Source organism: Salvelinus namaycush, chromosome 7 (genome assembly GCF_016432855.1).
Source record: "Salvelinus namaycush isolate Seneca chromosome 7, SaNama_1.0, whole genome shotgun sequence".
Taxonomy (NCBI): domain Eukaryota; kingdom Metazoa; phylum Chordata; class Actinopteri; order Salmoniformes; family Salmonidae; genus Salvelinus; species Salvelinus namaycush.
Genome location: NC_052313.1, coordinates 7711277 through 7728209, shown reverse-complemented (window position 1 = coordinate 7728209; position 16933 = coordinate 7711277). Strand labels below are relative to the sequence as shown.

The 16933-nt window shown below is 43.9% G+C and overlaps 1 protein-coding gene across 1 annotated transcript; it reads right to left on the bottom strand.

The window, feature by feature from the left end:
• Window positions 1–2169: 2169 nt before the first annotated feature.
• Window positions 2170–13041, bottom strand: LOC120050299 (organic solute transporter subunit alpha-like). The gene is made up of 7 exons (XM_038996876.1): window positions 12826–13041; window positions 5661–5812; window positions 5232–5305; window positions 4700–4858; window positions 4328–4439; window positions 3944–4090; window positions 2170–2337 (listed from the first exon to the last, which is right to left on the bottom strand). The coding sequence occupies exons 1-7, from the start codon at window positions 12893–12895 to the stop codon at window positions 2185–2187; spliced, it is 867 nt and encodes a 288-aa protein (XP_038852804.1). The 5' UTR covers window positions 12896–13041; the 3' UTR covers window positions 2170–2184.
• Window positions 13042–16933: the final 3892 nt, after the last annotated feature.

Below are 16933 nucleotides of genomic sequence, written 5' to 3'. Positions count from 1 at the left end.
GGGGGGGACACAACATGTTTGAGGTGGGACACAACATGTTGAGGTGGGACAACATGTTTGAGGTGGGACACAACATGTTTGAGGTGGGACACAACATGTTTGAGGGGGGACACAACATGTTTGAGGGGGACACAACATGTTTGAGGGGGGACACAACATGTTTGAGGGGGGACACAACATGTTTGAGGAGGGACACAACATGCTTGCGGTGGGAGACAACATGTTTGAGGGGGGACACAACATGTTTGAGGAGGGACACAACATGTTTGAGGAGGGACACAACATGTTTGAGGAGGGACACAACATGTTTGAGGAGGGACACAACATGTTTGAGGAGGGAACACAACATGTTTGAGGGGGGACACAACATGTTTGAGGGGGGACACAACATGTTTGAGGGGGAACAACATGTTGAGGTGGGACACAACATGCTTGAGGTGGGACACAACATGTTTGAGGTGGGACACAACATGTTTGAGGTGGGACACAACATGTTGAGGGGGGACACAACATGTTTGAGGAGGGGGACACAACATGTTTGAGGGGGGACACAACATGTTGAGGAGGGACACAACATGTGTTGAGGGGGGACACAACATGTTTGAGGAGGGACACACATGTTTGAGGAGGGACACAACATGTTTGATGGTGGGACACAACGTGTTGAGGGGGGACACAAGTGTTTGAGGGGGGACACAACGTGTTTGAGGTGGGAACACAAACGTGTTTGAGGTGGGACACAACGTGTTGAGGTGGGACACAACATGTTTGAGGGGGACACACATGTTTGAGGTGGGACACACATGTTTGAGGGGGGACACAACATGTTTGAGGGGGGACACAACATGCTTGAGGGGGGACACACATGCTGAGGGGGACACAAACATGTTTGAGGGGGGACACAACATGTTGAGGAGGGACACAACATGTTTGGGGGGGACACAACATGTTTGAGGGGGGACACAACATGTTGAGGGGGGACACAACATGTTTGAGGAGGGACACAAACATGTTTGAGGAGGGAACAACATGTTGAGGAGGGACAAAATGTTTGAGGTGGGACACAACATGTTTGAGAGGGACACAACATGTTTGAGGTGGGACACAACATGTTTGAGGAGGGACACAACATGTTTGAGGTGGGACACAACATGTTTGAGGGGGGACACAAACATGTTTGAGGGGGGACCAAACATGCTTGAGGGGGGACACAACATGTTTGAGGGGGGACACAACATGTTTGAGGAGGGACACAACATGTTTGAGGGGGACACAACATGTTTGAGGAGGGACACAACATGTTTGAGGAGGGACACAACATGTTTGAGGAGGGGACAAAACATGTTTGAGGGGGGACACAACATGTTTGAGGGTGGGACACAACATGCTTGAGGGTGGGCACATGCTGAGGGTGACACAACATGCTTGAGGGGGGACACAACATGTTTGAGGGGGACCAACATGTTTGAGGAGGGACACAACAGTGGAGGGGGACACAACATGTTTGAGGAGGGACACAACATGTTTGAGGGGGGACAGAACATGTTTGAGGGGGGACACAAACGTTTTGAGGGGGGACACAACGTGTTTGAGGAGGGACACAACGTGTTTGAGGGGGGACACAACATGTTTGAGGGGGGACACAACATGTTTGAGGTGGGACACAACATGTTTGAGGGGGGACACAACATGTTTGAGGTGGGACACAACATGTTTGAGGTGGGACACAACATGTTTGAGGGGGGACCACAACATGTTTGAGGTGGGGACACAACATGTTTGAGGTGGGACACAACAGTTTGAGGAGGGGACACAACATGTTTGAGGAGGGGACACAACAGTTTTGAGGTGGGACACAACATGTTTGAGGGGGGACACAACATGTTTGAGGGGGACACAACATGTTGAGGGGGGACACAACATGTTTGAGGGGGGAACAACATGTTTGGGGGGGACACAACATGTTTGAGGTAGGGGAGGACACAACATGTTTGAGGGGGGACACAACATGTTTGAGGAGGGACACAACATGTTTGAGGGAGGGACACAACATGTTTGAGGGGGTGGACACAACAGTTTGAGGGGGGACACAACATGTTTGAGGAGGGGGAGAGAAAGATTGGGGACAGGGAGAGAGAGGTCACTTATGGTATCTTCTAGCCTGTGAGGATAGTGTGTGTATGTTTAATAAGGGATATAGTGATGAAGGGATGGATGGAGATGAGTCTCACAGTATCCCCTGGCCTGAGAGGAGTATGGCGGGGTGCAGGCGATAGTTCCCATCATAGCCAGGATGTTGATGATGGCTGACTGGAGCTGACTCAGCACTAGCACCAGCTGCACAGCATCATGGGTAAAACATAAAAACACTGTGCTCAGCATGAGTAAACACATGTCATCATTTTCTGTTTCAGGGTATTAACTGACCTCTGATTGGTATACAGTAAGGCCCACCTCAACCAGAGTTCTCCAACCCTGTTCCTGGAGAGCTGCCGTCCTGCAGGTTTTCACTCCAACCCTGTTCCTGGAGAGCTACCCTCCTGCAGGTTTTCACTCCAACCCTGTTCCTGGAGAGCTACCCTCCTGCAGGTTTTCACTCCAACCCTGTTCCTGGAGAGCTACCCTCCTGCAGGTTTTCATTCAAACCCCAGTTGTAACTAACCTGATTCAGCTAATTATTAGAATCAGGTGCACTAGATTAGGGTTGGAGTGAAAACCTGCAGAAGGTTGGCTCTCCAGGAACAGGGTTGGAGTGAAAACCTGCAGGAGGGTAGATCTCCAGGAACAGGGTTGGAGTGAAAACCTGCAGGAGGGTAGCTCTCCAGGAACAGGGTTGGAGTGAAAACCTACAGGAGGGTAGCTCTGCAGGAACAGGGTTGGAGTGAAAACCTGCAGGAGGGTAGCTCTCCAGGAACAGGGTTGGAGTGAAAACCTACAGGAGGGTAGCTCTGCAGGAACAGGGTTGGAGTGAAAACCTGCAGGACAGTAGCTCTGCAGGAACAGGGTTGGAGTGAAAACCTACAGGACGGTAGCTCTGCAGGAACAGGGTTGGAGTGAAAACCTACAGGACAGTAGCTCTCCAGGAACAGGGTTGGAGTGTAAACCTACAGGACAGTAGCTCTGCAGGAACAGGGTTGGAGTGAAAACCTACAGGACGGTAGCTCTCCAGGAACAGGGTTGGAGTGTAAACCTACAGGACGGTAGCTCTGCAGGAACAGGGTTGGAGTGAAAACCTACAGGACAGTAGCTCTCCAGGAACAGGGTTGGAGTGAAAACCTACAGGACAGTAGCTCTCCAGGAACAGGGTTGGAGTGAAAACCTACAGGACAGTAGCTCTCCAGGAACAGGGTTGGAGTGAAAACCTACAGGACAGTATCTCTGCAGGAACAGGGTTGGAGTGAAAACCTACAGGAGGGTAGCTCTGCAGGAACAGGGTTGGAGTGAAAACCTACAGGACGGTAGCTCTCCAGGAACAGGGTTGGAGTGAAAACCTACAGGACGGTAGCTCTGCAGGAACAGGGTTGGAGTGAAAACCTACAGGACAGTAGCTCTCCAGGAACAGGGTTGGAGTGAAAACCTACAGGACAGTATCTCTCCAGGAACAGGGTTGGAGTGAAAACCTACAGGACAGTATCTCTCCAGGAACAGGGTTGGAGTGAAAACCTACAGGACAGTAGCTCTCCAGGAACAGGGTTGGAGTGAAAACCTACAGGACAGTAGCTCTGCAGGAACAGGGTTGGAGTGAAAACCTACAGGACAGTAGCTCTGCAGGAACAGGGTTGGAGTGAAAACCTACAGGACAGTAGCTCTCCAGGAACAGGGTTGGAGTGAAAACCTACAGGACAGTAGCTCTCCAGGAACAGGGTTGGAGAGCCGTGCTTTACCTCTTTCCTCTGATTGGCTCACTTACATAGCGTGTGCTTGTGTGTGTGTGTAATCTCACCTGGTACATGGCGTATTTGGGAATGATCTTGAGGCTGCGCAGCACGGTCCTGAGATGCATGAACATGATGGCTACAGGCCACAGTGCTATGATGGTCAGGACCCCCACTCCCAGAGATATCCAGATAGACGCTCCCGTTACCGCCGTCTGAAACACATATGGCGTTGGGAGTGTATGTGTGTGTAGATAGTCCCTGGTTCCAGCCCAGGTTATGGAGATGAGCGGGACAGAGTCAACTCTGTGAGTGTGTGTGTGTGTGTGTGTGTGTGTGTGTGTGTGTGTGTGTGTGTGTGGGGGAGTTTTCATATGGGCGTGTGCGTTTGGAAAGAATATGGTCCCGTGTGTGTGATTGTAGGTATGCGTGTGTTGACGCCCCACACTCACATCTGTAACGTTGAAGTTGCCATTGGTCCAGAGGATGATTGACAGAATGGTGAAGACAGCCTTCATCAGGGCGAACTGGAACGACCCCAACTTCAGCAGGAACAAACTCCGGCTGGAGAAAAACAGAGGAAAACATTCTATCAACATATATTTCATATGTATATTGTATACATATATTTAACATATTAGTATGACTTTGTAATATGTCATGTCCTATAGGGTGCAATGACCAGTAGGGGGCATATTTGGGGTGATAATGTTTTCTGACATGTCTCTATATGGACCCATACGAGGGTGAGTGGCCAGGGGGTACATTCAACCTGTTGGGGCCTGAACCAATACAGATAGTTTCACTACTAAACCGTGTGTTACCGTGTGATGTTAACATGGGGTAGACAGAGGCAGCAGCAGCAGCAGGGACCAGTACTGATCTTCAGTTTGTTCCTCCCTGCTCGCCGTAGAAACGCCTCGTCACCCCCCACCTCCTCGATCATTAACACCAGGAACTTAAACACGACGATCGCAAAGTAGCTGTGGAGGCAGGCACAAACATGTTCCACACATCAAGAACGCCAAGCAGTGAAGGAGGGAAGATAGACAGAGGGAGAGATGGGTTTGGAAAGATCTACACACACTATTGTAATGGTGTCTTTAGTATCTCTGTAGGTTTTGCTGACACGGGGTATGTCTTCCTGCTCTCTAATGGGTTTCCTGTCTGTCACAGAAGGAGTCTGAGATCAAGAGAACCCCAGATCCACTCAGACACAGGAAGAGATAGAAGGTGGAAGAGAGGAAAGAGGATAGGATGGGAGAGAGAGAGAGACAATATGAGAGAAAAATTGATACATAGAGAAAATGAAAGACAGGAGAGAGAGAGGAAAAGAGCGAGGGATGAGTAACATACCAGGCGGAGGTCATGTCAGTAAACATGGTGGCTCGGGGAATCCACATCCCCAGACAGGACATGGTGCCAATCACCTGACACACACAGCCGAGACATACAGCCTTAGTTTGGATACTTTAACAATGCAGTCTTCCTAACCGTGCTACTGCCCTAGAATTTCCTAGTAAACTGACGGGATGGGTCATAACTAAAGTTGTTATTTTGTTCCTTGGCCGCATGTGTTTCTACTGTAGGGGGACATACCAGCAGGTACCAGATTAAAGGCTGCCTTCAGTGTGTTCTTACCACATGTGTTTCTACTGTAGGGGGACGTACCAGTAGGTACCAGATTAAAGGCTGCCTTCAGTGTGTTCTTACCACATGTGTTTCTACTGTAGAGGGACGTACCAGTAGGTACCAGATTAAAGGCTGCCTTCAGTGTGTTCTTACCGGCGCTGCCCCGTTGACCCAGATGATGGCGCTCTTCTTGTGGGAGGGAACCTTCCGGTAGATGTACCAACACTCCTCTATGTAGACCAGCATGGACACCGCTGCCATGAAGGTCAGCACTGAGTACAGGATGATACCAAAGATGTCCAACTCTAAAGACAGACAGACAGAGGAGGTGTTAACAGGAAGACAATGAAAAGTAGTGAACAGGAAATCAAAAACAGCACCATCCCGTCTGCCAAACACAGAGTAACTAACTCACACATGCAAACGCCGGTACCCCTGGCCACACAATTAACTTAGAATAAACTGACACATACACAAATACACTTGTATACATGTCTGCAGACAGCCATGTCAAACAAAATGTTATTTGTCACATTCTTCATAAACAGCAGATTTAGACTAACAGTGAAATGCTTACTTATGGATCATTTTCCAACAATGAAGAGTTAAGATGATATATACAGTACTATTCAAAAGGTTGGACACATCTACTCATTAAACAGTTTTCCTTTGTTTTTACTATTTTGACATTGCAGAATAATAGTGAAGACATCAAAACTATGAAATAACACATATGGAATCATGTAGTAACCAAAACAAAGTGTTAAATCAAAATAGATTTATTTTAAATTCTTGACTAGCCACCCTTTACCTTGACAGCTTTGCACACTCTAGGCATTCTCTCAACCAGCTTCATGAGGTAGTCACCTGTAATGCATTTCAATTAACAGGTGTGCCTTGTTAAAAGTTTTTCTTTCCTTCTTAAAGCGTTTGAGCCAATCAGTTGTGTTGTGACATGGTAGGGGTGGTATACAGAATACAGCCCTATTTGGTAAAATACCAAGTCCATATTATGGCAAGAACAGCTCAAATAAGCAAAGAGGAACAACAGTCCATCATTACTTTAAGACATGAAGGTCAGTCAATAAGGAACATTAAGAACTTTGAAAGTTTCTTCAATTGCAGTCGCAAAAACCATCAACCGCTATGATGAAACTGGCTCTCATGAGGACCACCACAGGAAAGGAAGACCCAGAGTTACCTCTGCTGCAGAGGATAAATTCATTACAGTTACCAGCCTCAGAAATTGCAGCCCAAATAAATGCTTTGCAGAGTTCAAGTAACAAACATCTCAACATCAACTGTTCAGAGGAGACTTCATGAATCAGGCCTTCATGGTCAAATTGCTGCAAAGAAACCACTCCTAAAGGACACCAATAAGAAAAATCGACATGCTTGGGCCAAGAAACACAAGTAATGGACATTAGACCAGTGGAAATCTGTCCTTTGGTCTGATGAGTCCAAATTTGAGATTTTTCGTTCCAACCGCCATGTCTTTGTGAGACGCAGAGTAGGTGAACGGATGATCTCTGCATGTGTAGTTTCCATCGTGAACCATGGAGGTGGTATGATGGTGTGGGGGTGCTTTGCTGGTGACATTCAAGGCCCACTTAACCAGCATGACTACCACAGCATTCTGCAGCGATCCGCCATCCCATCTGGTTTGTGCATAGTGGGACTGTCATTTGTTTTTCAACAGGACAATGACCCAACACACCTCCAGGCTGTATAAGGGCTATTTGGCCAAGACGGAGCGTGATGGAGTGCTGCATCCGATGACCTGGCCACCACAATCACCTGACCTCAACCCAATTGAGATGGTTTGGGATGAGTTGAACCGCAGAGCGAAGGAAAAGCAGCCAACAAGTGCTCAGTATATGTGGGAACTTCACCTGGAAAAGGATTCCAGGTGAAGCTAGTTGCGTGAATGCCAAGTGTTTGCAAAGCTGTCATCAAGGAAAGGGTAGCTACTTTGAAAAATCTTAAATATAAAATAAATGTTGATTTGTTTAACTTTTTTTTGGTTACTACATGATGTGTTATTTGATAGTGTTGATGTCTTCACTATTATTCTACAATGTAGAACATAGTAAAAAATATAGAAAAACCCTTGAATGAGTAGGTGTGTAAACACACACACAGTGAATAATGAATAACAAGTAAAAATAACATGGATATATACAGGGAGAACCGAGTCAATGTTCCGTTTAGTTTATTAGGATCCCCTTAAGCTACTGCACATGTAGAAGCTACTCTTTCTGGCGTCCAAATAAAAAAAACGTACAAATACATGACAAAGTACAGAATAGTAATACAGAAGACCAACATAAGATATTACATTAATTTACGAAAGACACCAACAGACAATAAATACTATTTCCACACTATTCATATATACATACTAATAATTAATCAAAATTATTATATACAGGTAAATTAGATCTTTAAAAAAATAGGAGAGGCTCTGTGATTTAAAAAAAATTCTTATATCCATTTTTTAAAGCTAAACTTGTTTTTTGCCTGAGCAACCACTGGTGGCAGAGCTTTCCACGATGACATGGCTCAATGCATAACTGAGCGACACATTAAATCTGTTTTTGGTTTGGGTACAGTGAAGAAATCCACAGTGGCATGTCTGGTGAGGTATATCTGTTTGAAGTGTATGCAAATATACTGAACAAAAATATAAACAACATGTAAAGTGTTGTTTCGTGAGCTGAAATAAAAGATCCCAGAATTGTTCCATACACACACAAAAAAAAATATATATCCGATTATGTGCACATATTTGCTTACATCCCTGTTAGTGAGCATTTATCCTTTGTCAAGATAATCCATCCACCTGACAGGTGTGGCATATCAAGAAGCTGATTAAACAGCATGATCATTATATAAGTGGACCTTGTGCTTGGGACAATAAAAGGCCACTAGAATGTGCAACATAATGCCACAGATGTCTCAAGTTGAGGGAGTGTGCAATTGGCATGCTGACTGCAGGAATGTCCCCCAGAGCTATTGCAGAGAATTTAATCGTAATTTCTCTCTAAACGTCGTTTTAGAAAATTTGACAATACGTCCAACCGGCCTCACAACTGCAGACCACGTGTAACCACGCCAGCCCAAGACCTAGACATCAAGCTTCTTCACCTGCGGGATCGTCTGAGACCAGCCACCCAGACAGCTGATGAATCTGTGGGTTTGCACAACAAAAGTATTTCTGCACAAACTGTCAGAAACCATCTTAGGGAAGCTCATCTGTGTGCTCGTCATCCTCACCACGGTCTTGACCTGAATGCAGTTTGGCGTCGTAACTGACTTCAGTGGGCAAATGTTCACCTTCGATGGTCAGTGGCACCCTTCGAGAAGTGTGCTCTTCACGGATGAATTCCGGTTTCAACTGTACCGGGAGATGGCAGATTGTGTTTATGGCATCGTGTCATCGAGCGGTTTGCTGATGTCAACGTTGTGAACAGAGTGCCCCATGGTGGCAGTGGGGTTATGGTATGGGCAGGCATTAGCTACGGACAACAAACACAATTGCATTTTATCGATGGCAATTTGAATGCACCGAGATACCGTAACGAGATCCTGCGGCCCATTGTCGTGTCAATGCAGGTAGTCTGGGTAGCCATTTGATTAGCTATTTAGCTTTGGGCCGTGTACTCTTCACAGCTGTGTGGGTGTGTGTGGATCATGTTAATTCCTTAGGGAAGTGGGGGAAGGAAGTGCTTGCTCCATGATTTTTGGGAGAGCATCTTGGTTTGTGAAAGAGGCATAAGGACATGATTAGAGAAGAGAGAGAGAGAGGAGGGGAGGGATGGGGGAGGGAGATGAGACATACCCATAAGGACATGATTAGAGAAGAGCGAGGGATGGGTAGAGGATTGTGTTTCAGTCCACTCCAGCGAGTTACAGATGTGTTTTTAACAGTGTCATGAAATTGTTGCTTCTTCAGATCAAGGGTCTGCTTACTGTAACTTAGCCATTAGGGAGGAAAATGCACCCTCCTTTCCAACACACTATATCAACACCAAGACCGGATTCAGAACTCAGATTATCCAGAGTGATGCAGAGTAGGGGTAGGATGTAGGACTGTTGACCATGCGGTCAAACGTCAGGAATGGGCGGATCTGCAGTACACACATGTTATGCCTGCCTGCTATTGGTCAGACCAACAGTTATGTCGTCCAAACAGAGCATCCGTCACATCCTATTTATACTGTTCCTACTGTAACCGCGGGGTGCTGTAGAGGGAAACTACTTTGCGTGACAATACTTTAGGAATGTAAGTAGGCCTACATACCAGGATACACACTATAGGCTACATACCAGTGTGTGGCCAGCCACGGGTAATGTGGTGTGATGAAACCCTTAAAACCATAGTTTTGTGGTTCAACCATCCTCAGACATCATCAAGCCTCTAAACATCAATAAATAATCTTATTGTGTGTGTGCACTGTTTCATTGCAGCCATTCCATTTCGAATCCCTGAGCTGACAAGGTAAAAATCTGTCGTTCTGCCCCTGAGCAAGGCAGTTAACCCCCTGTTCCCCAAGCGCCAAAGACGTGGATGTCGATTATGGCAGCCCCCCGCACCTCTCTGATTCAGAGGGGAAGGGTTAAATGCGGAAGACACATTTCAGTCAGTTTCAAAATTACTTTTGGATAAAAGGGATTATTAGATGATGTAATCTCTCCAATCTCAATAGGGACTGAATGTATTATGCAGCTAAATCTGTAACTATAACCAGGTTAACCCACTGCTCGGGGAACAGTGGGTTAACTGCCTTGCTCAGGGGCAGAACGACAGATTTTTACCTTGTCAGCTCAGGGATTCGATCTTGCACGATAAATTACGTTTGGTATGGTTAAGTAAGACAGAAGGTAATTTCAGGCAAAAACGTATGGATGATGGACATCCACAAATTAATACATACCATACAAAACATAACATACTAATTAAATGTCTCGGATTTACATCTACTAGGTTACGTCTATCCCTGAGTCCAGGTTGGGTTTCCATCCAGCCTGTTTGTGAGGAAAGTACACGTCTGATAAAGAATTTCACCACAGGCCTGATAGAAACAGCACATTTGTTCGTAAACTTTCCAAATGTTGACAAAACTAAATACAAGGTGGGATATTTTTGTGTCTGCAGAATTAATTATGCAAGAAATTGTGGCGGTAACACCTTTATGCGCAAATATTGATATCATAACCATCATATCGAAGTAAAATTCTAACCAAATGTGAACTGAAAATATGGTTACAGAAAACGGAAACGCAAAAAGTAAACCATGTGGGCACAGTCGCTATATAACGCAACATTTTGTGACAAAGCGATAAGTAAAGTTGAAAATGCGAAGCAAACCCATTTGACTTGTATTTTTAATTGGATACATGGGTATTTAACTGCAAAAGTTAATTTTATGCACTCGTATTACACACAAACTTCTAGGGTACTAGGGGTAACTAGCCCCCTGGGGTAACTGCCCCCACCCTGTAATTCACATTAAGACTACAAGATGTCACCAAATTATTTTCCCGACACTACCAGGCTGCCACTGCTCTTACTCAACAAAAAATGTCCTGATAATGAATTTACATTCAGTAATCTTGCTCTGATTTGTCATCCTGAGGGTCACAGAGATAAAATGTAGCATAGTTTTGTTTGATAAAATACATATTTTTATTCAAATGTAGGAACTGGGATCTACAGTTTGAACCCCTGCTTTTTTTGGCTCCACACCCACCCTGCCCGGCCATCTAGATGTGTGAAAGTTAGTGTATAAGCTAATGATCCATCATGTATGACATTCCTGGGAGTGTGTAAATGTAAACGTTGTATTACCATAAAATTTTTGTATGTTCTCTATAGTTATGTACTTGAAAATGTATCAATTGACCAGTTCGGAACACTTTGGGCATACTTGATACAAAATATTGTCCAGTACTGCCATGCTTCACTGGATTAATCTGAAACTTCGCACACACTGCTGCCATCTAGTGGCCAAAATCTAAATTGCGCCTAAACTACAATATTATGATGGCCTTTCTCTAGCATTTCAAAGATGAAAAACAATTTTTTTTGAAAACGCATGTTTTTTTTGTTTGTATTATCTTTTACCAGATCTAATGTGTTATATTTTCCTACATTAACTTCACATTTCCACAACATTCAAAGTATTGCCTTTCACATGGCATCAAGAATATGCATATCCTTGCTTCAGGATTGTATGGAAAGGGAACATCAAAGAAAGAACAAAGAGAATGTGCAGGTGAGATGTCCTGCAATAGCAGAGCAGGTCAGATATCGTGCAATAGCAGAGCAGGTGAGATATCGTGCAATAGCAGAGCAGGTGAGATATCGTGCAATAGCAGAGCAGGTCAGATATCGTGCAATAGCAGAGCAGGTGAGATATCGTGCAATAGCAGAGCAGGTGAGATATCGTGCAATAGCAGAGCAGGTGAGATATCGTGCAATAGCAGAGCAGGTGAGATATTGTGCAATAGCAGAGCAGGTGAGATATCGTGCAATAGCAGAGCAGGTGAGATATATCAAATCTCCTCATACTGCGGATATAATGGTGACATGTGCAACACCATTTCCCCCCGTATTTGATTTAAATCATTAAAATAAGATAACTAGACTTAGCTTTTAAATATTACTTACTAAATAAAACTGATTAAATGGATTTTAACACTTCTGTGAAACCTTATCCCATAATTTTATAGAGGTAACTGCCCCCCGGTACTTGAAAAAAAAACATCCCTTTTCTAAAAACAACATTTCATGAAATAACTAAAAAGTGTAAACTGTAGCCATTTATTTCCCTTCATAGTTTATTCGCGGAAGCATGACCTTCATCCACATACCAATTTTTTCTCTCCAAACATTTGTTTTTTGTGTCAGTAAATAGACATTGTTCTTAGTGGGGACTAGTTACCCCCTAGTACCCTAGCCACAACAAGTCCATTTGATGGAAACATCTCAATCAGATGGTAGCACTTGTTTTCGTGCGGTTTTTAGAATATTCGCATGAAAATGTGTCATCAATTGGATGGAAACTTAGCTAACGTAGCTTAGAATGTAACTAACCTAGAATGTAACCAACTTGAATGTGTGTTTAATAATAGCCCATGGACCTGGTGGCAAATTGGCAATGCCTTTTCAATGTTTACAGGACAAGCGCAATCAATCAGTCAGAAAAAAGTAGCTGGCAGATTGGAGAAACTAACGGCACTTGGCAGCTAAAAAGTTATCGTTGGCTAGTTATGGAAAGCGCAGCTACGGGCCTAGACGAGCGGCTCAACTCACTGAGAATGATGTCGATGGCCACGGGAGGTTTTTCACTGCAGCTTGGGTCGATGGTTCGGTTCCCGTCCATCCTTAGTCAGCTTGGTTAGAAGTTCTGGAGCAAGTAGAGGGCGGCGGGGGACGAAAACAAAGAGCTATCTATCCCTCAACCACTCAGACGCATCCAGTTGGCAGCAGTCACTGGTGATAGGAAATGAATGAATAAATAAATTATGCGTGGAGTGCTGCTGCTAGGGGCATCCGCTACGGCTCCCCTCTGAAATGCGCAACTGCGGGCGAAATCAGAGAGGAATCACGGATTTCTAAATACTTGTTGAAATATTTGGACCTGCCTTCTGCTCCGGCTGCACCGCATGGGCGCTTTCTGGGAACTCATGGGCTTGTGTCTACTCGTTGTAGGGCTAGGGACCCCTCCACGGGACCAATTGTGCAATCATGCCCAGCGCGCGGAGAATTACTCAAACGTTTGCCTACTAGTTCGCAACGGCCCTACCCACTCCCCTCTCTCTTTCGCTCTCTCTGCAGTGAAGAGCCATAGAAAATGATAGAGGCATTTGGTAGCCAAAAGGCTGTCTTAGCATGGGCAGCGCCATTGAGGGCTTCCATCATGTTTCCGACATTTTAAAGTAGTCAACTGAGTTGTATTCGGAGCGTGTGACAAATAACATTTGATTTGATTCCTATGGGTTGTAGCATCAATGGCGTTGCCCATGCTGTCACATAGGCTACAATGGTACATACACAGTATAAAGATGAATCCTTTACGTGCTGCGTGCTACATGAGTAGGCTCACAGAAATAACTTGTCTAAATAACGTGTCTAAATAACTTTCTATTTCCATCAGAACAAAGTACACTTTTGATGGAAAAAAAAAGCTCTATTTATTTAAAATGAAATAACTAGGATGTGTGTTTGTGAGAGTTTATCACTGGCAGTTAACCACTTAATTCATGGAAATGGCTCCTGAGTGGTGCAGCGGTCTAAGGCACTGCATCTCAGTGTTAGAGGTGTCACTTCAGACACTGGTTCAATTCCAGACTGTATCACAACCGGCTGCGATTGGGAGTTCCATGAGGCGGCGCACATTTGGTCCAGCGTTAAGGTTTGGCCGGGTTAGGTCGTCATGGTAAAATAAGAATTTGTTCTTAACCGACTTGCCTAATTAAATAAAGGTTAAATAAAAAATTATAACGGAGACACAATGTGGTTAAGGAGGGGCGAAAGAGAGGGGGAGGAGGAGGGGGCATTCCTGAGTAGGAGCCGGAGTCCAACTTTATCCCTAGCGTTCCCCATCACATGCCGCTGGCTGCTATGGAGATGAGCACAGTGGTGTCATCATGTGAGGTATTTATAGCTTGTTCCCCACTTCCTTAGAAAAGCAGAATTTAATATACAGAGAGTGTACATACCTGGGTGGCCAATAAAGTTGCATTCACTCTTCTATTCTACTACAGTTGAAGTCAGGAAGTTTACATACGCCTTAGCCAAATACATTTAAACTCAGTTTTTAACATTTCCTGACATTTAATCCAAGTACAAGTTCCCTGTCTTAGGTCAGTTAGGATCACCACTTTATTTTAAGAATGTGAAATGTCAGAATAATTTTTAGAGAGAATGATTTATTTCAGCTTTTATTTCTTTCATCACATTCCCAGTGGGTCAGAAGTGTACATAAACTCAATTAGTATTTGGTAGCATTGCCTCTAAATTGTTTAACTTGGGTCAAACGTTTCGGGTAGCCTTCCACAAGCTGATGCCTCATGATGCCATCTATTTTGTGAAGTGCACCAGTCCCTGCTGCAGCAAAGCACCCCCACAACATGATGCTGCCACCCCTGTGCTTCACGGTTGGGATGGTGTTCTTCGTCTTGCAAGCATCCCCTTTTTCCTCCAAACATAACGATGGTCATTATGGCCAAACAGTTCTATTTTTGTTTCATCAGACCAGAGGACATTTCTCCAAAAAATACGATATTTTTCCCCATGTGCAGTTGCAAACCGTAGTCTGGCTTTTACTGGCGGTTTTGGAGCAGTGGCTTCTTCCTTGCTGAGCGGCCTTTCAGGTTATGTCGATATAGAACTCGTTTTACTGTGGATATAGATACTTTTGTACCTGTTTCCTCCAGCATCTTCACAAGGTCCTTTGCTGTTGTTCTGGGATTGATTTGCACTTTTCGCACCAAAGTACGTTCATCTCTAGGAGACAGAACGCGTCTCCTTCCTGAGCGGTATGACGGCTGCGTGGTCCCATGGTGTTTATACTTGCGTACTATTGCTTGTACAGATGAACGTGGTACCTTCAGACTTTTGGAAATTGCTCCCAAGCATGAACCAGACTTGTGGAGATCTACAATTTTGTTTCTCATGTGTTGGCTGATTTCTTTTGATTTTCCCATGATGTCAAGCAAAGAGGCACTGAGTTTGAAGGTAGGCCTTGAAATACATCAACAGATACACTTCCAATTGACGTCAATTAGCCTATCAGAAGTTTCAAAAGCCATGACATAATTTTCTGGAATTTTCAAGCTGTTTAAAGGCACAGTCGACTTAGTGTATGTAAACTTCTGACCTACTGGAATTGTGATACAGTGAATTATAAGTGAAATAATCTGTCTGTAAACAATTGTTGGAAAAATGACTTGTGTCATGCACAAAGTAGATGTCCTAACCGACTTGCCAAAACAATAGTTTGTTAACATGAAATTTGTGGAGTGGTTGAAAAAATAGTTTTAATGACTCCAACCTAAGTGTATGTAAACTTCCAACTTCAACTGTATATTCTGTAAGTACCAGGGAACAATCCATCAGACAGTTAGGCCTATGTAAGTTGTCCCTTACTGTCTGTTTCATATCCAAATGTCAGTTTAATAAATCTACCATTTCATGTGAGAAAATGCCTTTTATAATTGCTATGCCTGACTAGTTTAGGGTGTTACACAATGATATTAACTCATCATTGAACACGACTCTGTAGCCTCCTCCATTCTGAAACAATAGCCATCGGCTATGTTTCTTCTTCTCAACTCAAAGAAAACATTCAGCACTGCTAACATGTGACAGAGAGAGAGAGAGAGAGAGAGAGAGAGAGAGAGAGAGAGAGAGAGAGAGAGAGAGAGAGAGAGAGAGAGAGAGAGAGAGAGAGAGAGAGAGAGAGAGAGAGAGAGAGAGAGCGAGAGCGAGAGCGAGAGCGAGAGCGAGAGAGCGAGAGAGAGAGAGAGAGAGAAAGGGAGAACTCTTATCCCTAAGTTTCTATTGCACTGTCTTTCCATCTGTTTTTATTATCTCATCTATGTACCTACCTGAAAAGTCGGTGGTGGAAAAAGTACTCAATTGTCATACTTAAGTAAAGATAAAGATACCTTAATAGAAAAGTGAAAGTCACCCAGTAAAATATTACTTGAGTTAAAGTGTAAAAGTATTTGGTTTTAAATATACTTAAGTATCAAAAGTAAATGGAGTGTCTAAAATTTAAAGTAAAAGTTTCAAATTCTTTATATTAAGCAAACCAGATGGCACAATTTTCTTTTTTTTCTTTTTTGACGGAAGGCCAGGGGCACACTCCAACATTCATAATTTACAAATGAAGCATTATATGTTTAGTGAGTCCGCCAGATCAGAGACAATAGGGATGACCAGGGATGTTCTCTTGATAAGTGTGTGAATTGGACTATTTTCCTGTCAAAATGTAACGAGTACTTTTGTGTGTCAGGCTAAATGTATGGGGTAAAAAGTACATTATTTTCTTTAGGAATGTAGTGAAGTAAAAGTAAAAGTTGTCAAAAATAGAAATAGTAAAGTAAAGTACAGATACCCCCAAAAACTACTTAAGTAGTACTTTAAAGTATTTTTACTTAAGTACTTTACACCACTGCTGATAGTTTTTTCCCACCTTTATTTAACCAGGTAGGCCAGTTGAGAACAAGTTCTCATTTGCAACTGCGACCTGGCCAAGATAAAGCAAAGCAGTGCGACACAAACAACAACACAGAGTTACACATAGAATAAACAAGCATACAGTCAATAACACAATAGAAAAAAGAAAGTCTATATACAGTGTGTGCAAATGGTGTGAGGAGGTATGTCAATAAATAGGCCATAGTAGCAAAGT

Excerpts from the sequence above, each read along its gene's own strand:
- LOC120050299 (XM_038996876.1), bottom strand. The coding sequence starts at position 12,895 with ATGGACGGGAACCGAACCATCGACCCAAGCTGCAGTGAAAAACCTCCC. Across the intron at positions 5,813-12,825 it reads GGCCATCGACATCATTCTCA|AGTTGGACATCTTTGGTATC; the intron begins GTGAGTTGAGCC and ends GTCTGTCTTTAG. Across the intron at positions 5,306-5,660 it reads GGGTCAACGGGGCAGCGCCG|GTGATTGGCACCATGTCCTG; the intron begins GTAAGAACACAC and ends TGTGTGTGTCAG.